The 24,414-nt window shown below is 38.6% G+C and overlaps 1 protein-coding gene across 6 annotated transcripts in view; it reads right to left on the bottom strand.

The window, feature by feature from the left end:
• The window catches only part of zbbx (zinc finger, B-box domain containing), a 74,453-nt gene extending 51,116 nt beyond the window's left edge, over positions 1-23,337 (bottom strand). For 3 of the 6 annotated variants that reach the window (XM_040009192.1, XM_040009194.1, XM_040009197.1), the window contains exons 1-7: positions 23,169-23,336; positions 21,344-21,477; positions 20,750-20,863; positions 10,385-10,487; positions 9,657-9,708; positions 8,914-9,014; positions 5,923-6,018 (exon numbers count right to left, since the gene is read on the bottom strand). In XM_040009192.1, the coding sequence (XP_039865126.1) occupies positions 5,923-6,018; positions 8,914-9,014; positions 9,657-9,708; positions 10,385-10,487; positions 20,750-20,863; positions 21,344-21,408 (531 nt within the window). In that variant the 5' untranslated portion in view covers positions 21,409-21,477; positions 23,169-23,336. Of the gene's footprint in view, positions 1-5,922; positions 6,019-8,913; positions 9,015-9,656; positions 9,709-10,384; positions 10,488-20,749; positions 20,864-21,343; positions 21,478-23,168 lie in introns of all 6 variants that reach the window. The other 3 variants (XM_040009191.1, XM_040009193.1, XM_040009196.1) reach the window with 3 other exon arrangements.
• Between the last annotated feature and the right edge of the window lie 1,077 nt (positions 23,338-24,414).

Raw genomic sequence — 24,414 nt, 5'->3', positions numbered from 1 at the left:
TTTGGTACTCCCTACAGGTTAGGCTAAATCAAATACTGAAAATGCTCTGCAAACATTAATTGAACCACGTTTGGGAGAGTGTGTGTGCGGCTGGACACAGGAGCTGATGAGGCACAGATGAAAGCCCCAAAACAGCATAGTGATGAAATTAATATTCATTTTGTCTTTTTGTCTCTCTTCCTCCCTCATTCTTTCCAAGGCAAATAAAACAGGATTAGCAGAAGAGAGAAAGAGATATGCCTGCATCAGCTGCATGTGTATAATCCTCGGTCTTTATGTCCTGCCAAAATACACAGTTTTGCATTACAAGGGACTAAAGTGAGGATAGAAACAGAGATGAACACTGAGGAGATGTAGATGGACAGTTGTCTTGTGTGGTTTTATAGAGCTACTTCAGTGTGTGCAGTTTTTCTCTTTGTCAGTATCCATGGCTTTGTTTCACTGTGGTGGCTACTGTATACACATCAGTGTCTCCAGCCAATGAGAAGTCAGGTAGCACACGGGATAAGTACAAGGAAACATAAATAAAGTGGGGTCGGTACCTGACCGGTCAGTACCAAAGTGCCTGTACAAACAGTGTTTATTTATGTGTTAATTCTTTTATTCAATTCAATTCAATTTTATTTAGCGCCAAATCATAACAAAAGTCGCCTCAAGGCGCTTCATAGATACAGAGAAAAACCCAACAATCATATGACCCCCTATGAGCAAGCACTTTGGCGACAGTGGGAAGGAAAAACTCCCTTTTAACAGGAAGAAACCTCCGGCAGAACCAGGCTCAGGGAGGGGCGGGGCCATCTGCTGCGACCGGTTGGGGTGAAAGAAGGAAGACAGGATAAAAGACATGCTGTGGAAGAATAACGTAACTGTCAGAAAATTGCCCAAAAAAGATTAAGCTGACAGTGTCATGATATCATGTTTCGTTTTGCTCTGCCTGGATACAGCAAAAGGGAAGAATATTCAAAGGCCGGGTGTAAAAACAAAGTTGAACTGGAAAATTTAGAAAGATTTACAGGATGAACAGGATGAACAGTTACATCCATACAATTTTGGACAGAGACAACACAGTTCCTTCATTTCAGGGGAACAAAAGTAATTGGACAAATTAAATAACTGAAAATAAAATGTTTATTTCTAATACTTGGTTGAAAACCCTTTGCTGACAATGACAGCCTGAAGTCTTGAACTCATGGACATCACCACATGTTGGGTTTCCTACTTTTTAATGCTCTGCCAGGCCTTCACTGCAGTGGCTTTCAGTTGCTGTTTGTTTGTTGGCCTTTCTGTCCAAAGTTTAGTCTTCAACAAGTGAAACGCATGCTCAATTAGATTAAGATCAGGTGACTACCTTGGCCATTGAAGAATATTCTACTTCTTTGCTTTAATAAACTCCTGGGTTGCTTTGACTGTATATTTTGTGTCATTGTCAATTATGTCTATTATGAAATGCCTCCCCATCAATTTGACTGCATTTTCCTGGATTTGAGCAGACAGTATGACTCTGAACACCTCAGAATTCAGCAGCTTCTGTCCTGTGTCACGTCATCAATAAACACTAGTGTCCCAGTGCCACTGGCAGCCATGCACAACCAGGCCATCACACTGCCTCCGCCGTGTTTTACAGATGATGCTTTGGAATGTGAGCTGCTCCACGCCTTCTCCATACTTTTTTCTTACCATCATACTGGTAGAGGTTGATCTTGGTTTCATCTGTCCAAAGAATGTTTTTCCTGAACAGTGCTGGCTTTTTTTAAGATGTGTTTTAGCAAAGTTCAACCTAGTCTTTCTATTCTTGAGGCTTATGAGTGGCTTGCACATTACAGTGAACCCTCTGTATTTACTTTCATTTAGTCTTCTCTTTATGGTAGACTTGGATATCAATACGCCTACCTCCTGCAGAATTATTCTGCGATCATCCATTACTGTTGTCTTCTTTCCAGGTCTTTTTTGCGTTGCTGAGTGCTCAGTGCGTTTTTTCTTTCTCAGGATGTATCAAACTGTAGATTTTGCCACTCCTGATATTGTAGCAATTTCTCTGATCGTTTTTTGTTTTGTTTTGTTTTTGCAGCTTAAGGATAGCTTTCAGCTCCTTTGACTGCATCTTCCAGATAAAAGCACCACACCTCAAATCAAATCATCATACACACAACTGCCAATGAAATAGCCTTTTAGTCAATTGTCCAATTACTTTTGGACCCTTTAAAAACGTGTTAAGGAGCTGAAACTCCTAATCCCTTCATCCAATTTGAATGTAGGTAACCCCAAATGAAAGCTGAGAGTCTAAAATCATGTCCATATCCAATATATAACTATAATTGGAATATGTTTCAATAAACAAGTTTAAAAAAAAAACTTGTGTCAGAGTCCAAATATATATGGAGCTAACTGTAGTTATGAACCTTGGAATACAGTTGGCATGGATTTTAGCAATTTTGTAAATGCAAATAGTTCCAAGCAGTAGCCAAAGCTTCGTCAGTGGACTGTAGTAAGATGCTAAAATCAAATCCTCTCTCAACAACTACATAAGGGAACATGAGCTAAGGAACAAAGAGTGTCAGAGGGCTGTTGCCAAGTTTAAAAAAATTCCAATGCTCAATGGTGCGAGGGGCTTCAGTGTTGAAAGTGTATGTGTAGCTGCACCCCATCCTCTTGGGCTGATACAACAGATAGCAAAGGGGTGAAATATTGGTAGAGAAAACCAAGGTGGAGTAAAAGATGTTTTGTTTTGTTTTTTGAGCCTTCTAAATGAAAGCACAATCAAAGCTTGTGCAACTAAAAAGCAAATAAAAGTCCATGTTGTAACAGTGGCTTCTTAGGCTGATTGAAATGTCTTAATGCAGGCAGACGCTGTGCCATCATTTGTTCTATCTTCAAATTTGTAAACTTGGCTACAATCTCAGACAACAGACATTTCAGACAGACAGATCTAGATCAAGGTGGGTGTGGGGTCAAACCCCACTAGGTTTGATCATATAAACTTGGCTTAATTTGAATTCAGTGGCGACCTGAAATAATTTATGTTTGTTAATATTTTGAATTCCAGGGTGATTACCACAGCTCTGGGTGTTGGAGGTGGACTACCAAACACTTCCTTTACATAAAGCTGAGACAAAAAAAAACCCTTTTACCACTGTGTCAAACACTCTTTTTCACTATCACATGGCATGGAGCATCAATAAGAGCATTGATATAAAATCCTAACAATACCCATCCCTATTAAAGCAAAAAAGGGTATCCATATAAGCTGAGCAACAGTGCATGACAGCTTGTTAATAATTGTTAATTGTTAATACACAAAACGCTTAGAGCTGAAACCCATAGAAACACATCTTGTCGAGAAACAGAATAGTAGCGTATATCCATATGACATATTGTATCTTTTGATTATTCTGTACATCCTTGGATAAATTAGCTTTCCCTTTTAGATATGCTTTCCATACTAATTTGGCTTAATAGGCTGCTGATTAACAAAGACAAGCCTTTGTGTGTCTACGTGTGAGTGTGTATTTGCATGTGGTCTCAACTATTGTATACTGCAGTGAGCATTTGTTTATATGAGTACAAAAAATATAATCTGTATGCTTGTTATCTATTTCCAAAAGTACACACTGAAGGTGTCTGAGAAGTGCAGGCTTGTGTCTGAGTATCTAATCTCAGGTCTTGGACAACTTTTAGACAATATGTTAAATAATAGTCTGTTGTACCTATGCACATCCACTGTCTGCTTCTGTTTATATTGTGACTTAATAAACAATTGTTCTACATGACTTTTAATTGGTATTTACAACTACTCAGATTAATAGACATTATCTATAGAATCTTTCCTCTGCTGTGCAAACAGCATTGGCTTACTGTAATTAAACTGTGACATTGACCTGCTGTCTTGTCTTTCTGTCTTTGACTGAAGACTGCTGTTAGCACTGTTTAATTGACTGCTGTTGAGGAGTGTTTTCTGTCTTTAAAAGAGTGTGGTAGGGCCATGAAATGTGTTTTGTACATCTATGAGTAGCCTTCAGTAATCTGTTTTTTTAAACACTTATTTAACCTGAAAATTAAGCTCTTGATATATAGAAAATCATCTCTGAAGAGTGAAGATGCAGTGCTCTTTAAAAGTCTTGAGCCAACTGTTTCTTTATATTTTGCTTGCAAGAACCCAAACTTTGTTGTAAATTTTAATGTGGTCTTGAGCAATAGTTCTGCAGGCTTTCTGAACACCTTTCAAAGCTTTTCTTTATAGATTGACTGCTTTGGTCAGGTCCAGTCCCTGTGCCTGAGCAAACTGGACAAGTGGCTTAACGGTATCTCTAGCTGATGAACAGTATCTGAAAGTCATGCCCGGAGAAAATAGGAAAAAATCCAGCAAAGACCTGACACAGGACCTGAGGGATGGACCTGATCCCTCAGTAGATTCATCAGTTGTTGACTAAAGCCTGATCAGAAATAGTCTCAATGGAAGGGTGGCTCTCAAGAAGCCATTCTTAAGGAGGGGAAACAAGGAGAAAAGGCTTTAGTATGTCAAATTACACAAGAACTGGACTGGACCAGTGGCACCAGGTCTTATGGAGTAATGAATGCAAATTTGAAATTTTAGCTTCAAATCCTTCAAGTCCTCATCAGAATATGTACAGAGGAGGTCAGGAGAGAGGTACAACAGTGAGTGTCTACAGCCATCTGTAAAACACAGCGGAGGCTCTGTGATGGGTTGGTGCTGTATTTAGACTGGTGGAGTTGTGGATCTTGACAAAATCGGTGGAATTATGAACACAGAAAAGGATCAGATTTTGATCAACCATCTCAACTGCTACATTTTTCAGCTTGACAATGATCCCAAACACACTAACAATGTACTAAAAGCATATCTGATAGCAAACACACAATGGAGCACCACCAGTTAGGAACTACCCAGAGCGTGGACTTCTGATGCCACGGTTTCAACATTATTGAAGCAGTCTGGGATGTACTTGACATAGAACAAAACAAACGACAGCCAAGACTCAAAAATAAATAAATAAATAAATGGTGATTTGTTGTGATTTGGCGCTATACAAATGAAATTGAATGAATTTAAAGCCCTTCTCCTCACATACAAAACCTCAATTAATCTGGCTCTGTTAAAGATTTCATAGTACCAGGCACTCTCTGTAATTTTTTATTATAGATTAGACTTTAAAGGATAGACAAAAACTTTCTTGTTCACTCAATACTTTTCATTCTATGTGTGTTTATACATCATAACGGATTTAATCATTAATTGTTAAACTTTGTTTCGCTCTCCTATAGTTAGCCTTTGTCTTTTTTCCCCTCACCCAAAACCGGTCATGCTGGATTGCTCTCGCTGTTTCTGTTTCTCCAAATTTGAGCTAAGTTTTACTTTCCTCATTGTCATTCATTGGTGAGGGATCAGCGTCAGTGAAACAGGTTGGCTGCTAGCTACCACAGTTAGAATGGACACAGAAGCATGGCAACAAAAAATGGTCAGCTGTTTGTTAGCAAGTTAAGTTTTGACTTGTTCATGTTAAACACAAGTAAATTAGTCTTCAGAGCAATAAGTTTAGGTTAGCTGCTAGTGTGAGAAAATTCATTTATTGAACATATTGACTCAAGTGACATTGGGTCAGTTAGAAAGTCAATTCATGATTTTATTCGTGTAATTGCCCAGCCCTGCGTACTGTTTGTGTGTGTTCTTGTGTATACTAAACTAGTATGATGTTCTGAAGAAGAGAAATGACAAAAAAGATGAGAGATAGTTATGAAGATATAATAATGATCAGCTATCTAAGAAACGAAAAAGACAAAAATGAGTAAAGCTGAAGAAGAATAGGATCAAAACATTTATTACTGAAAGCATAAGTGGAAGACAAAGAAAAAAAGAGAGTTGGACACAGAGAAAATAGATTTGATACATATGCAAACAACACTCACTTGAATGGGAATCATTTTATGGAACTTCAGTGCCCCCTTATGGTGAAATCTGGCAAAACAGCCAACGCAGTAGTTTTCAGTGCATTCAGCACACATCTGCAACACATAGACCAAGTGCCATCAGTCTGTCTGCATATAAAAACACCCACCTTTATAGTGTGTTTCTATGTCTTTCAGTTTAAAAAACAATGGTCACTGCCTGTGCATGTCTGTGTACTGTATGCATATATATTAATTCATGCAAGTGGTTGCACTGGTAGGTAAAGCGCTCTTTTGCTAAAGATGTAACCTCAACCTTTCCTTATAAACTGGCGTGGTGCTGCAAGATGCATGTGTGTGTGTTTGTGTGTGTGCTAGCTGTGTGCACATTGGTGCATTTGTGCTTGGCACATGTGTGTTGTGAGTGTGGTTGAGTGAATGCCTCTTAAGGGAGGTCATTATAATTTCTATCTGTAAGAATCAGGTCTTGTTAGTGGGGAAAAAGTCATTGCATCAGCAGGTTTGGGAAACAGGCTTTGGACAGAGCACACAAGCAAGGGCAAGTGCAATGGAGATACGGAGGCTAGGGTGGAGAAAAAGCAAACAGTCAAGCAACAACTAGCCTGTGTTTGGTTTCCTTCACTATGCATGCAAGTTTCTTTTTCAATAGATCAAGGTTTTATTACCAACACCATCACTTAAAATAGTGTAGTTTAGTGCGCTCTTTAAAGAAACACTACCGATTCTTTTTATCCTTGGAGGAACTTAACTCTATTTCATTTATTTCTTTTGTGACAGTGTGATGCAGTTCCTGATCTAATGACTTGGAAGCTTTCTGTTTCTTGCTCACTTGCATATTTGCTATGTCTACACCTGTTTATTCATAGATGAATAATAGATAATTATAATAAATAAAGCAGTACAACAAACACAATGATTCACAGTTCCATGCTGATTTCTGGATGAATAACCTTACAGTGTAAATTTCTACCAGCTGATTCAAACATTAATCCAGTAATTTTTTTTTTTATTTAGATACATATTATGTATTTCTGTAATTAATGTCTTTATGGGTGATGCTGTGTGTTCATTCTTTTTTTTCTTTTTTTATCCATACATGGAAGTATGTGTGTGAGTGCGTGTACACGCAAACCTGCAGCTGCGACATTGCCCTTTAATGGTCCCATAAAGCAGGGCCTCATTTCCCCTCTCAGGCCTGAGGATAAATTACAACCACTCCTCTGGGACTAGGCATCCCTATCAGACTGCAAGCAGCATATCACTGCACTCTTCCTACTACACAGGGAGAAATGAGGTAGCTTTTTTTTTTTTTCTTCTTTGCCTGGATGACTCTGGAATAAAGCATGAGGCTAGGTGTGCAGTGTGTGTTGCACATGAGATTTCAGCATTTTTATTACAATGAGTCATGTTTTTTTTTTTAAAAAAAAAAAGAAAAAAGGACAGATGTGTGATTGTGCGTTTATGAGTGCATATGTGAGTGTGTGAGCATTTGTGTGCATAAGTGCAGTTCCAGACAGAATGGCACAGACAGTTGTAACGCTTCCCATTATTGCCATCATTATAGGGTACGAGGGCTATCCAAAATGTGTGTGCGCATGAGGGCATTGTGTGTATTTGTGGATGCATTTAGCCTATGTGCTTGCCCAGACTACCATAAGCACAACCATTAAGCCCATAACTATGGGACACTGGGGGCATCCGGCCCTTCATTGGACAGTTCAGAGCCATCATCATCATCAAACGCACTATCAAGCAAATCACATCACATTATATTTTAACATACTGTGTGTGCTGCACTTAAATAAGTTATTCCACAACAAAAAGGGGGGAAAATTGTAGATGTCAGCTCAATCAGTTCAACCCCTGCCTCTCCTTCAATTCCTCTTTAAGTCTCCCTCGCTCTTACCATCATTGTTCTTGTTCTCGTTCTCATAGAAGCATCACTTATTCAATACTAAAGTCTGCTGGCTTCATAGTGAAACACAGAATAGGATTTACACAGGGAGCTGAGGATTTAGGAGGTGGGAGCATGGGAGCAACTGGTCATCAAACATGCATTACTCAGCTCAGTCCATTACACACACACACACACACACACACACACACACACACACACACACACACACACACACACACACACACACACAGACGGTAAGGCTTCATTTCTCTCCTTCTCCCTCTTATTCACACATACAGTTTCAGGCCGTCATCCCTCCTCCTGAGCAGCAGTGGATGAAGAGCGAGAAAGAATAAACAATGGTGCCCTCAGAGGTCTCAAGTATCGATGAATGGATCCAACTAAACTGTTATCAGTGCAAACACAAACACACAGATAGACCAACAGATTGGACAGTTGAGGCACAGCGAGAGAGAGGAAGGCAGAAGAAAGAAAAAGACAGACATGAATAAGGGAGTGCAGAAAGAAAGACAGAAACAGATCAGAATATGGCAGATGGAAAAACTGAAAAGGAGGAGTGACGAGAAAACACGAGGAAGAAAGAAGGATGGGTAAACACATAATGACAAAAGAGGGAGGTGGGCAGGTGAAAATGAGCATCTGAATGACAGACGAGCTAACAGCTGATGCAGGAAGAAGAGAAACAAATCTATATAATAACTGCAGTAAGATATATGGGTGAGAAGAGGGGACTCCAAAGAAAAATGAAAGGGGGGGGACTGAAAATATGACATTCAACATTTAAACTTTGAAAACAGATCAAGTGAATTGGCTCCTAGTGCTGCACGTGTAAGTGTTTGGTGTGTGTGTGTGTATGTGTGTGTGTGCCTGCCTTATTAACACACAAAACCTTTACCTGAATCCAATGAGAAAGGGCAAAATCACTTGCCAATTAGTAAAATCTGATCTTTCAAACAGACAATTTTTGCTTTGTGACAAAGCCAAACAAACCCTGCATCCATGACAGTTAAAGTGACTTTTGCCATACAGTGTTGTTTGCATTTGTTCAGGTGTGACAGTTTTTGCGTGCATACTATTCCAGCAGTCTTGACTTCACATTGTCCACATACTGTTCCCCTCAGTCTGCTTTTTCTTGCCGTCTGGGTAGGAAGTGGAGGTGGTGGTTGAGGCGGGGCTAAAAAGAGCAAGTGCACTGTTATTAACTCTCGGTAAGGGTATTTAATTTAATATTCCTGACATTTAAGGGATATTATGCAACTGACGACCATGACCAAAAGAAAAACACAGAGAGATACAGTTTAGTATGTACAGCAAAGTTTTACACAAGTATCAAAAGTGCGTCTGTTATTGGTGCAAAAAGTTGTTAAAGCAGTTAGCCTGCTTGTACAACTAGTTCACACACTGCTGTGAAATGTAACAACAAAACCAAAGGTTATATTGCCTGTTACAACATATTGTGCACACCAAAGACAGTCCTTTAAGACGTTTTCTTAGCTGTTTATAATTAATACATGACGCAGAGACATTTAACTATTGCGCCTGATGATTTTCTTTCCATCATGTTTAACATAAGTATGCCAAAGCTAAACATTTGTTAGACAGATCAGTGTTTAACGGAAAAACTCCAGAGTTTGGTACCTGCCTTTTCAAGTATCCCTCGTACAGAACTAACTGTGAAGAATGCTCTTGCATATTAACGTCCAAGTGGATGGTAGAAGGAAGTTCAATATAGTGCCAAGAGTACGCCTGCATGTCAAGCCTACCTGGTGCAGATATTTCACTTCTGAAACTCAAGTTGTGACTGTAAACTTCTCACCTGTCAGTTCTTCATCCTTCAGCACTCGGATCTTCAGTTTACCTGCTGACAGCTGTTGAGGCAGCATAGAGAAACAAATCAGCTCTCAGTTTACCAACAATCCTACGCAGTGTTCAGTTTTGTGTGTATTTGTAGGTATAAACTACTGTATGTTCATACAGTAGTATGCAGCGTTAGTGTTTACATTGCTGTATTTTATAATGTGTGAGCAAATAAATTAATAAGTTACCTCATTACTCTGCTGTTGAGAACTGACTTGAACACAGTGACTTTGTCCAGAAACCAAGTTTCCACATTAGTATTAGGAATATCAGTCTAGATTATGGTTACTGCCTCTAGCATCTCTTTTTTTTCCCCAGACGTGTTCCACAACCACACTCTTTTACAGCTGAACAATTAAAAGTGGCTTTAAAATTTGGAGAAGACTGTTTTTCTGCTTTAGATTTAAAGACATCTGCATTGCACCCCAAAGATCTAGCGTACATCCCAAATACACATGAAAACAGGATTCAAGACACATTCATAATCCTAACATCACAAACTGAAAAACAGCTTTTGGACAATAATGCTTATACTGTATGTTAGTTTTCAGCTGTAATTAGCATGCAAACACATGTGGCATGATGTTTAAGAGTTAAATGTGTTTTATTCTGTCACTCTAACTCACATAGGAAAAATTTGAATGAAAATTAAAGACATATAAATATATTTTTTTATCTTGACGGTACCTTTTGGAGCTTGCTCTCTTTGTCTTTCTTGGAGCCATATGAGAGAGAATTGCTTGTCATGGAACCACAATTTCCAGATGCCCATTTAATCCTTTGTGAATGTCTAAACAGAGGGAGAGGTAAATTTTTCTTTGTAAATCAAACAATCCTATTAATTTGACCATGCATATCTCATCAACAGTTACATAGCACTGATTTCTCAAAAATGACAGAAAAAAACTGCCTGAGTCCTTGATTTGTCTTGTTTATGCTTTATATCCAAAAAGACAGACTCTGATGACATTTGTTCTACACAAGATCTGTGTCTGCAGCTGAAAAGTAAAATCCAACAGAAATTCCCTTATGCAGTGTCTTGGGGATTCGGTATACCTGTTCATGCAGCATAGAGTAAATACCAATAAGTAACAATGAATGCACAGATATCTTTACATGTGCAAATTTACTTTAAAAGAAGTCTGAACACCGTTCTCAGATTGTATTATACCTGATTCGATTTCACAGAAACAACTGACACATCTTGCTATTCCTGTATTTTTATCAAGGTGGATGTGAACAGCAGGCTGGATGTAACAACACTCAAAGCTAATGTATTTTAATCTGTTGAAGTTTCCCCATGGGGCGTGAGTATTTAATAATATTGTCAGGCATTAAGATGAGGAGAAGAAATGTAGAAAAAAATGTCAGCAAAATACGGAAAAGGGTATAGAACCTGAAGTTTCATACCTTAAATCTCTCAATATTTTTTAAAGAAATATAGATGCAGATTAGTTTTATTCAATTTTTAAAAAATTTATATTTTAAGAATTTTTTTTATTTTTAGAGAGAAAGAGAAAGTAGTGGCTCATGCCTCATGCTTGGCTTTATATTGCATGATTTGGTCAAATGCAAAATGATATTTGCCTACAATATTACAGCACAGAAGGAAGTTTAATGAATGAATTCATGAATAAATAAATGTTACATATGTGTATAAGCTTATTTCAGCCATCTTCCGCTAGTAAGCTGGGGAAGGCGGCTTAACCAGATGCTACTTGCAGGCACTGTGTATCAGGTCACACTGTGGGAAGCTGTGCATTTGGATTTTTGTGTGCCTCTCAGTGTGTGTGAGAGAGAGAGAGAGTGTGTGCATGACCAAGGGTTGAGGGCATGAGGCAGTTGTGCGTGTGGTGCACAGAGTTTTTATAAAAGTGTCTGTTGGGTGCTGCAGGCAGCAGGGGGTTTGAGGAGTCTCACAGCTTCCGGGAAAAAGCTGTTTCTGGCGTTGGAAGTTCTGGATCTCAAAATGTGAAACCTCTTGTGTAACGGGAGGGGGTTGAAGAGGTTGTGGAAAGTAAAGCCATTGTTGCATCTCTTTTTTTGTGAATGGCTATAACATGGCAGCCCCCAGGTTAGATTCTCAAGCTACTCTCTCACCCCATGGAGCCAAGTAGATTCTCTTTTCTTTTTTTCCCCCCAAAGTGTAAACTTTTTCCTTCTGTCCAGGTAAAATCAAAACGATGTAGAGTGCAGATTACATTCTTTAGGGATCAGTTAGGTTCATATGCAAACTGGAGGGAGCTGAGCTTGGTTTTATCTCGCTTTAGGCAATTCATGACAGCTGAAGTCAGTACTATTGGGTAGTAATCATTCAGACACGTCACCAGTGAATTCTTGAATGATAGCTGTGGACATAAGGGCGAGCCTGCACAGGGAGATGTTAAGATTGTTAGCACATCCTCCAGCTGGTTTGTGCATTCCCATAGACCACAAAATAGAATGTCTTCACCACCCATTGCCTTGTGATGCTTCACTTCATCTGTGATTAGGCAGGGGGCCTGTTCATCTTTCTGCGATGATGAGATAATCACAGTATGTATGAAGGTTTCTGGGTCCATAAGAGAGGATTCTATGGCTGTTGTAATTTTGCAAGGTTGGCTGGTGGTTGGCTGCGTTTCTTATTGATATATTTTTTTCTGTTTATAGATACATGTAATTTTTCTATCATGTGTAATAATCTACTTTCCTCCTTTTCTCAGGTGCGTGTCTTAGCTACATGCAGTGAAACTGAGCAACTTTACTATTCTTATCAATGCTTAGTCTAATAAACTGTGGTTCAAACATATATACAAATAACAAAGCAAGGAAGTCACTGCTATGACTGCTAGCAGCTATTAATGGCTGAAGAAGTGCATACAATTAAACAGGGATGTTTTTCTTTGTTCAAACAAAGTGAATACACAGTTTTAATTATTGAGGAAAAAATGCCATTTTTCTATCCACAGGTAGAATTTGTCTTGCTTATCACCAAAAATTAGCAGTCTTAATTTATTACCTGTGTAAAGGCACTGTCCCTTATTTTCAATAAGTAAGTGCACATCTGCTATAAGCAAATGTGACATTGCCTCAACAAATTTAGTAGAGGGTCATGGTATCTGTATATTCCTTAGTATCAATACTAAAGTGGCTGTAAAACGAAACATGTTCCAGCATTCTTAAAGCAGTTGGGTAGTGTTTCTAGGGCTCTCTCAGACTTCCCTACAATTCTCTGGCAGATATGTCTATTTCAGAACTGCAGTGTAAGACAAATGAACATTTAATTTGACTTAGGATATATGTCATCGCCATGCACAGTGCTGTGAACAAAATCTATTGTCTTGTCTCCTTTAGTTGCAAAATTCACATGCTGGGATCACATAACATGAAAGGTTACAAGTTTTTGCACACAAGCATGGACACAGTTGCAAATACAAAATTAAAAATGAGCACGTGTGTACATACAGACGCACATAAGCATGTGGATACAGTTCACATACACACACTAACAGGACACGCCTGTCAGTTTGAGAAAGTGAAGAAAAGAGAGATCCTCATTTAGATGTGAGTTATTCATGCTCATGTTGTTGAATTATTTATGCTATTTATGCTATTGTGATGTCAGGCTGTCTTTGAAAGAAGTTTATTTTGGATTGAGCTGGCAGCCTGTCAAGGCACAGGAAGTCAGTCTGAAAATATATGTGCGTGTGATGGCAAGAGTTGCCAGCAACCCTGATGCCATTGCTGTGCTGTGCTGACACTGAGGGTGGGCGTCAGGTAATCATCCTCAAGACATCACCTAGGCAACTGGACTGTCGCTAAGGGAGACAGTTGAGGCACACCCCTGTCAGTGCAGGATGACAGGGTGTTCCTTCAGGACAATCAACCTGGAGAAACAAGTGTGTGTCTGTGTAGGTGTGTGTGTGTATGTGTGTGTGTGAGAGAGAGAGAGAGATCTCCATTAGCAAAGCTAAAGCTATCTAATTCACACAGAGAAACTGAACTAAACCTGGAAGAACACACTTCAAAATAATAATAGTATAACACAGTTTCAGAAGCAACCCAACCCAAGTCTTGTAGCTAACAGATTAATTGTTTGTTTGCTTGCTTGTTGCTTGGCCAGTCCTCACTCTTCTAAATACCTTCAGAGTTGTTTGAAGATAAGAACGTCATAAAGGTTAGGTTAAGCTGTAAAATTTAGGGTTAGTTCAATTTAATTAAGATGATTCTGGGGAAAATAGACTGACATACCCATATGGAAAAGAAATAGTAAAAACTTATATGTGATTACTCATGAAAGTGGCCACTTTCTCATTACTTTCATATATTGTTTTAGTAAGTATCCAAAACATACAAGTTTCATTATATAATTTTTCAAGGGATCTTATATCTGTTTTCACTCTTATATGCTTTTCATACAAGTTTCACACAAGACAGATACAAACTTTATAAGATTTATATATATCTTTTCCATATGGGTATACTCAAACACACCCAGCTATCACCTTTATCTGACCCATCTCAGCCAAAGTGAGAAATGACAACATATGTGCCCCTCTTGCACACACATACACGTGGGGCAAACTCTCTTTGAAGTCCAATGCCAAAGTAATTGTGTGACATGAGAGAACAGAGAGAGAGAAAAAGAAAGAAATAATGGATTTCAGCCCGGGATGAGTAGTATCAGGTCAGGAGGTCAATGCACATGTACGTATCACACAAACTAGGGAGCTAAATGAAACAAAAAAGAAAAGAGATAAAAGACGGACAGACAACATAATGGAATAGGCAGCAGATAGGGCGAGAAGCAGAGCAAAGAGAGAGCGGAGGAAACCGGAAAAAAGAAACCTCAACCATACTTTTAGATAAGATGAGAGCTTGTGTCTGTGAGCCGTATGGCCTAAAGACAAAGCTACATTAAATCTGTGGCTCGGGCAGGCCACAACAGAGAATGATGTACTACGTTTGCCCCAAGCTGCTGCTCTGGCTTTATTATCGCCTGTGTACCCTTCACAAACTGATTATACCACACCTCCTCTCAGCAAACTGAATTTGTTCGCCTATTCTCTGGGTGCATACAAGAGAGAAGAAGGGAGCAAGCGAGAAAGAGAAAGAGAGAGAGAGAGTAGGAAGACTCTGAGACAAAGATGAACAATTCATCTACTCCGGGAGCTTTGCGATCTAACAGACAGAGAGAGAAAAACAGAGTTACAAATAAATCACAGCTTGATATCTATAATAAAGTGTTGTCAAAGATACACTTGGATGTTTTGGTGAAAAAAAAAAAAGGGGGGAAAAAGACAGGTAAGGAAGGAAGTTGGGAAAATTCAGGTAACCTTCACATCATACCTGAAAACAACTAATTAAACAAATTAGCCAAACCCATCTTTGTCTGTGTTCTGCTTTATGTCAGTGAGAGACAAACTAATGAGAAACCATTTCATCTTTTTCATTAGAGGTGCACTAATTAATTGATTCAAATTGTTAAGCTGGGTCTCACATCGAAGCCACTGCTGTATCATTGCACACAGCTTTCAGAGAAAAAGTAGGAGGGAAATAAAGTTAAATTAATGTGACGTTCAATCATAAAAACTGAGCGGGAAATGACTGTGTTTCACTGTAGTACTCAATAAAGGCACTTATTAAATGACTGTTAGTCTACAGTAATGTCTTTTCAAAAACTTCTACAAACCTCTGCTTGTCGAGACTGCAGACTAACAGACGGCTTATAGTTTTTTCACCCATCAAAAAAAACAAAACAAACTCTACACTACACACTAGAGACACTAATTACCATGAAAAACCTTGCTATCGGCTTAGGTACCTATTTACTACTGATACCAACAGTGTCATCTTTGCCTCCTCCATCTGAAACACAAATATATACAGCAGTGCTGCAGACAGGCAGGCACACAGCCACTCCCCTCACTAGTAGTTGAAGTAGTGATGTTCACAACACTGACAAACAGTGTCGGAGGAATTTCATTGGGGTCAGTGAAGCTCCTATTGAAATATTTAACAGACAGCATTAACTTTCGCCGTTTAACTATTAGCACCTGACAGTCAGATTACCCGTCTCTTAATTTAACATTAAGGTAGCGGTTAATAATGAAATAGTAACATTAATGTGGCAGCTAGGCAGCACATGTTATCAGACACAAGTATTAGTGTCTAAAAAATACTTGTGGGGTGATCGTGGCTCAAGAGTTGGGTGTTCGTCTTGTAATCAGAAGGTTGCCGGTTCGAGCCCCGGCTCGGACAGTCTCGGTCGTTGTGTCCTTGGGCGAGACACTTCACCTACCACCTACTGGTGATGGCCAGAGGGGCCGATGGCGCAATATGGCAGCCTCGCCTCTGTCAGCCTGCCCCAGGGCAGCTGTGGCTACAACTGTAGTTTGCCTTCACCAGTGTATGAATGTGAGAGTGACTGAATAGTGGTATTGTAAAGCGCTTTGAGGGGTCCCGAAAAGCGCTATATAAATGCAATCCATTATTATTAAAAAAAATGTTATGTTTCTCTTATAACCCAGACTGAAGTTCAGAAAAGTCTACCAGCCACAGAACAGAAACAGTGGGAGTCTACCTTACTAACTCTGTTTGATCAGCAATGAAATATGGTGCCAAGTCATGAGAAGCACAGAAAACAAACAGACCTGTAGGTGAATACATTTGCATGGGCCAGGATTTATATTTCTTTTATTTTATTTTATTACTACTTTTTTTCTCCATAGTATCAAAATGGTATTAAGCATTTTCTTAGGTATCGTTATTGAGTTTGAAATGCTAGTATCATGACAACCTTATACAGTGCATCAAGGAACCTGGGTTCTGTGACCAATATATGGTAAGAAAAGTAACTTTCTAACTGATCCTAAGTGGCAGAGTTCTTGCTTCCCATCGTTTCCAGTATACAAAAGCCAAAGGTGATCAGAACAAAGGTGTTTTACTCTAACAACAGGAGTCAGCACAGAGAAAACTGCTTAATGAAACCCCTGCACAAGGACAACACATTGCAAATAATTGCTAATCATCAGTGGTCTTTCTGAAAATTAACTACTTCCGATCTAAATTAAAATTAGAAAATATGTCTGAATATTATGTTATTTAAAGAGATCATGAGATACCTCTAAACAAAGACACCCAGAATAAACTATTCATTTTCACACTATAGTTAGGCAAGCAGTTGCTCTCCTACCTTCACACTATTCCCCATACTATAAACAACCTCTTACTTCATGTACTTTTTTACAGCTTGCTCACACACAAATCAAAAATCTTTCTGAACTTACTCATAGAGTATGCTGTAATATGTCAGAAGCACAGAGCTTGAACAGAATTTTTGTGGCACAGTTGTGTGTCTGATTAAGGAACACAAACCAGAAAGTACAAAACAAAAAACAAGAAAAAAGAAAGGGATAAAAGAAAGAGAAAAGTCTGTAATCCACAGTGTTGAAACACATGAATAACATTATTTATAGCCGGCCAGGTATCAGAAACACACACAAGCTGACGCTCGCACATCTTGTTGTATCCTAGGGCTGGTGGAGTGGTAAATGTTGCAGTATTTCAGCCTGACAGAAAACACTGTGTTTATGTGCTTATCATTTGAAAAGCCTGGGCAAGAGGGCCCTCTTCCCATACTGATAGCTTCTTAATTAGACCTAGACTTCCAGTAAGAAAAAAAACAAAAAAAAAAAAACATGCAACACCTTTCCTGAAGCGATAAACACGTTGCACTTCCAGGTGGTGATGTATGAATCAAACCAATAGCAATCCATCATGAGAAATGAGTGCCTCTCGCCATACTCTTAATCACTGATAGTGTAATTAGCTCTGCTGCTTTTTAAGTGTATTTTCACATGTGTGTGTGTGTGTATAGTTTTTGAGTGGATATTATTTAAAGGATTCAGTGCATAAAATCCATATTTTGCTCTCACTAGGGCTTTCCCTGAGCTGTATAATATACTAATAATATTACACGGTTCTCCATAACTATACATAGGTAACACAACTGAGAGGTATTAATGAACATCTCATTAATATCCAGTGTTTGTTTTCAGGCTATAAATTAATTTTCTGTTCATACAAGTAGGAATGGCTCACAATAATGAGCCAGGTATGTACAGTATATATAATTTAAAGGTGTTTGTGTGACTACAAAGGTCTCGTTGTCAAGAACACATGAATAACATTATAACCAAACTCAGCTGGATTTTTGGTAAATAAAAAATCTAGAATATTTAGGTTTTAAATGCTTAAAGGTATTATGCAACATTCAGAACCAATGGATGTTGCACTAGAGAAGAATCTCACACCAAAACAAAGTGAAGCAAAACAAAGATAGTCAAACTGAAGCCTTTTAGCAGCTCACAGGGCTCTCGATCTTAAAAGCCCAGACCAATGTTGACTCTGCTTTTATCTCTTTCTTTGTTGGAGGACTTTTTAGCCAAAAATTATGATTTCCTGTGTCTAGCGAGATCTGAGTTGCCTTCGATGGGAATACAACTGTACACTTACATCTCATTTTTAAGAGAGACTGTGACTTTGGTAAACCAAGACTGAAAATTAAACCCTATAAACAAAAAACCTCAAACAAAATATATTTAATTATCATCTATATAAACCTGATATTTTGGAGCTCTTTTTTTTTCTTTTAACATGACAGATAATAACTTAGCATTTCTGACTAGCAGGCAGCTGCTTCCATCTCTTTAAAGAGTGATTTTCAGAGACACTGAAGTTCTTTTTCCACTGTTACCACTTTCTCACTGTTATCACTGCCCTGTCCAATTAAAATTAAATAAGAATATAAGAAACTTATTTATAGAAAGAAATGAAAGGGTGCAAATAGCGTTGTATATACTGCCAGTGACTCTCTATATCCACTTTCAGTTAATCTAAGTAGTTGTGACAGTTAATGACATGGTGGAAACAAATATAGACCTAACTAAAAATATTACATAAATAATGGGTTCAACAACATCCCATCAAGATAAATCCATCAAGGACAGACAACATCAGGACTTTGATTATAATCAAAGTAAGGCGAAAATATAAATGGGGCTAATGGCCAGTGATTTATCTCTTTCAAAGCTAATTTTAACATCAAAAATTTTCCCACTGTATCTTTTTCTCCTTCATTTTACTGTTGCTCATTCTTATGTCTTGTGCATCGTCTCTCTGATGTCGGGAATGTGAACCAGCAAAGGTTGCTCCACTGACCTTTTGCATGGGCATGAGCTAACTTCATCTATGACTGGCTTTTTCAGTTCCCTGACTGCTTCTTTATTCCTTCCATAGCAACCTTTTCTTGACCTTTATAGTTAGAGAAGTCACAGACCTCCCACTCTCTCATTTGGTGTCTACCTCTATCTGTCTCTATTACTCAGTGTCTCTACTTTCTGTGTTGCCTGCTCTTTTACAGCTGCTGCAACTTCTCTGCCTCTCGCACTACCTCATGTCTCTCCATTAGTCACCTGCTGTGTCTACGAAGTTGCTATATTTATTCCCCTTTTTCTAGTTTCCCTCTTCCATTTTTTCAGGATGCTTTCTTGTGACATTTTGACATTTTTACACTTTTGCTTTTATTGGATAGTGGCAGTGGAGATAGACAGCAAGTGTGGGAAAAAGTGCAGGGGAATGACATGCAGTCGAGTTGAACTGGTGCATTTTTCACATATGCTCCAACCATTTCACTATCTAATCTCTGCATTCCCTTTATGCCCTCATCCTGACTCTTTAAATCTTACCCAATATAAGTTAAGAAAGTTGCCATCCCAAAAATAAAATACTGGCATCCGCCAGTGCTACCCCTCGGCCTACTAGTGGATAAACCTATGGTGTCAATTCCAAAAGCTTTAGGTCAAGGTCACTGAGATTCAAACTCATCTAACATTTTCAGTACATACACCTAAGTTATGTACTGAAAGCTATTTTGCCAAATAAATTTAGCACCATCTTTGATATATAGCTGTTTCACATCCACATAGCTGACAGGAGATTTTATTGATGTTTTGTCTGTGTTTTACTTAAGGTTTCGTTGTACTACTGGTCACTTTGTTAGAAAGAAAAGAAAAAAATATTTTCAGTTATATGAGTAAATAATAGTATGTGAAAAATACTCAGTCCTCTTTTTTATGTATACCTTTTGAACTACTTGTTAATGCAAATAATGCAATCTAATCATTTAAGCATGTAGATATGGTCAAGACAACCTGTTGAAGTTCAAACTGAGCATGAGAATGAGGAAAAGAGATGCTGTAAGTAACTGGGATTTTCCCACACATCCATTTTCAGGGTTTACAAAGAATTGTCCAAAGAAAGAGAAAATATCCAATTGGCAGCAGTTTGCTGGGAAAAAATTCCTTGTTGATGTCAGAGGTCCAAGCAGAATGACTAGACTGCTTTGATCTGATGGGATGAACTCAAATAACCACTTGTTACAACTAAAGTATGCGGAACAGCATCTCTGAACACATAACACATAAGACCTTGAAGCAAATGGGATACAGCTGCAGAAAACCACACTGGGTGGCATTCCAATTTGCACTGAAACTGTAAACCATTATCTAGTTTTACGAGTCTCAACTACTTCTGCAACATTCGTAATAGTGTGGGCCATATTTGTACCTAATAATATGGCTAGAGGACTTTTCAAGACTAAATGTGAATGGAACCAGGCTGCCGTAGTACTTGTTACAATAAAGTGTTAAATTGCTAAATGGGATGATGAATGAAGGTTGTTCATGTGGTTTCCCATAGTTATTTATTTATTTATTCACCTTTATCTAATCACCTGAAAACACCCAGAAAAAAACAAATGTAAAGTAAAGAAAATACTCCACAGACAACATAAGGAGAAGTCTCTCTTCAGTAAGCTGAAACTTGATTCAGGAAAACAAAATTCCCTCTTCTGTGTTTTGTGTTACAGCTCATGCTTATTCACTACACTATCTTCCGTTCCCCTCTCTCGACCTCTCCTGTGTTTTCCCTGGCGTCTCACTTGCATTTTCACTTTTCGATTTCTCCAAATCACTGCCCTTCTAGGATACAGACTGTAACACTAATACTCACCCTCTTTCCGCCTTCTCTTTACTGATGCTGTCTTTCAGCCGTTGCAGTTTCTCCTCTATCTCCCTGCTCTCACTGGCCAGCGTCGTGGTCTCCATTTGCAATTCTTGCAAGTTCCTATGTTAACACAAACACACCCACATATAAGCAATCAATTAACAACAATCAATCATACAAAGGGCCTACTCCGTCAGATTGGAGAGCAAGGCTTTCATCAATAACTTCAATTTATTTTCACCACTAGCAGATCTCTGAATAATCAATACATGCAATCAATTAGTTACTGGATCAGGGCATCACCAAGTCAGGCATTAATTTATTCAATTACCGGTTGGCAAATGAGAAACTAGAGTAGGAGTATTGAGCAATATTAGTAAAAAACAGAGCAAAAAAAAAAAAGAAAAAAGAATAGAGTCTACCAAGAAACACAGGCACCACCTCACAACAGTTACCTTGCTTGAAAGTCCATTTTGTGAAATAGCGATTCTCTGGATAGAATTTGAATGGTTACAGATGAAAATAGGATGGGAGCCAAGGAACAATAATGGGCTTCTACCGAATGCCTTAAATCACATCATTGATCTTATCTCATCTTACCTGGCATTGAGCTTGACAGATTTGGCCTTGTTGTTAGGAAGCACCACAAAGTCATTTAAATTCATGGCTCTTCTTTCTGGTGGCTCAGGTATTCTTCTCCAGTCTTTCGCTGTGCTTTTTACAAAGAGTCTCTGCTGCAATAAAAACCCACAGTAATGGCATAAAACTGGATCTCATGCAGGGCCCAAGTTAAATCACACACAGCCATAAATGAATACTGCCACGGTGGAACGAGCAAAATAGCAGGGATGCATTTGCCCAGAAGAATAGGAAGTTAAAACAAGCAATCACGTATATTTAAATTGCATCAGACGGATCTAAATGGATGATAAATGGTTTGGGGGCAGTAAAAGACGACTAAGAAAATTAGCCGATAAGGCAGGTTTGATAAAAGCAATACAGCCACACCTGCTAGAAACTCAGTAGGTAGAAAAAGTGACATTAGACGAGCCATTTTGTTCAAGGTGGGTAGTCTCTTAGCAAAAACACTGACATTTCACAGGCAATTTTAAAAACATAATCGTATATCCATAGGGTAAAATTAGAACATTGATGAAAAGCCACAAACACACCTATCCCAGAACAGATGTTTTTTGGGGATTTGGGTTTTTTGGGGTTTTTTTGCTTTTTCACTTGAAGCAAATTTGTAAAAGATTCAATGCCAGGAGGAGACACAAATCCCTTCAGGGATGCATCAGGAAGGACATCCGGTGTAAAGATCTGCCACATAAAACATGTACAGTGGTTAGCACTGTTGCCTCACTGTGGCTGCAGTTAGTGGGGTTAGGTTAACTGGTGATTCTAAATTGACCATAGGCATCAATATGTATGTGAGTGTGAATGGTTGTCTGTCTCTTTGTGTTAGTTCTGCGACAGGCCGGCGACCTGTCTAGGGCGTACCCTCCCTCTCACTCTTTAACAGCTGGGATAGGGTCCAGCCCCTACTCCTGTAATCCTGAGCCGGATAAGTGGAAAAGTATGGATATGTGAATGGATAAAACATGCAGTGACCTCTTGTAAATAAGGGAGCAACTGCAAGGAGCTATAACGAAGCTGAGTTAAATCAAATGCCCACTGAGGACACACCAGCACAATGATCCAATTTGCCTCCAGAGTATGGAGTGTATTCAGTGAATCCCACATCCACCACAAACCAATGACATATGTTCACGGACAGACAAAATTAATTAACGTTAAATGTGATTTGACTGTAAATTCAATACCGATAATAATAATAATAATAATAATAATAATAATAAATAAATTTTAAAAAAGGTGTTGAAGACTTCGCAAAAAATGTTGAAGTCATAAAGGATTTTGACAGCAGGCAGGGAGGGGCAGTCACCATTACGAGGGTATGACGTATGCTCCTGTAAGCTCATGTTAGACAGCGACAGTTTTTACAAAGGGTTTAACAGAGAGTAGCTGGTCTAGAGAGAGACATTTGACTGGGTGAAGCTAAATTTACTGTCTCCTCCGAGCCGTATAGTAAAGATGACACACACACGCACACACAGTAATGCATTTGTTCACACCACACATTTTCTCTTGTAGTGTCAGCAAAAGCGCAGGTGTACTAAATCCCATTAATTAGATTAGCTTCTGGTATTTTTCATGCTGGCTCACCGGAACAACTTACTGGGTCATTAATGGAACTCTTAATGTTTTTAATCCCCCCTGTGCTTTTCCTACGAGACAAAATGTCTACTGTGAGACCGGTTTATTTAATATTAAGACAGTAACCGTGAAGCTCATGTGGCATGTGACGGTAACTGTAGAACAGGCTAACTTAAACTTCACAGGCTGCTGAGAATATGAAACTTACCCAAATCACTCCGCGGTTCTTTTTAGAGTTATCTGCTTCTGATAATTTATCAACCTTTTTTTTTTTTTAGTTATTAAGCCAAAAGGTCACATTTACATGACATTTATTGCAGGTTTTCGTCAGGAGCGCTTCTCGTCTGTAGTCGAAATGTTTCTGTTAGGTTACTATAGCAACTTACGCCTGTCTCGCGATAGGTTGACGGCGGGTGAGTTTACTGGAGGCGGTTTTGCTCCGTATATCCGTGTTTGTTTGTGTTTTGGTTAACTTTTTCCCCGTTTGATATATTTAAAAAAAAGGAATTAGGCCGTGTGTATGTGCTTTTGTTTGTTCCGGGAATAAGCATTGGATTCAAAGGCAGCAAATTCCCCTATTGCTTTGATAATCATGGGTAGTGGGAATTCCCGTCTAATTAAAATCCTTAAAGCATCAAGATAAAATTTTATAGCACTGATTAGAGCTTTGAACCCTCGTTATTTAGTTATTTATTTATTTTAGCTGACTTTGGAGTTGTCTTTAGTAATCCAAAGACGATGATGTTTAAATATTTCATGTTGACAAGCATTAGAGATCAGAAGCAAAATAATTTCCCATTAGCCCATAAGATAAATGTGCTGGGTTGAATTTGGTAAGACCAAAGTGAGGAATATAGTTTGTGTCCCCACAAGAGTGCTTATTTGTAAGCAAGAAACATAAGTCACTATGTAGCCACTTATTACATTGCTACATGTAAAATACAAACCTGATGGAGTTCTAACATTACAACAAGAAGGTTAAATGCCAGGTTAAAAACACGGAGTTTTAGTGCTTTTGCAACTTTAAAAATAGAGTACATATTACATCATACATACCACAGGTAATATATGTGTAGCCTATAAAGGATCAGCAGCACCAACTGTGCATCAGAACAGAAAAATCTTGTATTAATAAACTGAAATTCTACATGTGATGCGTCTGCCTTTTTAAAATAATAACTGTATTATTGATTGTCATTATCATTATATGCCTTTGAGATGCTCTTGCCCATAACAGTACAGCCAGGCATTCATCCAGCCTCATTTGTATTCCAGGACAATAGAAACTTTTTGACGATTGCAAAAGCACTCCTCTACAGCAAGCGATTCCTCCACCTTTACTTTTTCTTTTTCTTTTTTCCTTGCGTCTTTATCCTACCATGCCGTCCTTTTCCAAACCACAGGACAATTATGGTTTAGCACACCTCCACCTCATTCCTAAATCCTTTCTCTCT

Source organism: Simochromis diagramma, unplaced genomic scaffold (genome assembly GCF_900408965.1).
Source record: "Simochromis diagramma unplaced genomic scaffold, fSimDia1.1 OVJJ01000344.1, whole genome shotgun sequence".
NCBI lineage: Eukaryota > Metazoa > Chordata > Actinopteri > Cichliformes > Cichlidae > Simochromis > Simochromis diagramma.
Note: the sequence above shows the minus strand (reverse complement) of the source record. Positions and strands in the feature narration are given on the sequence as shown.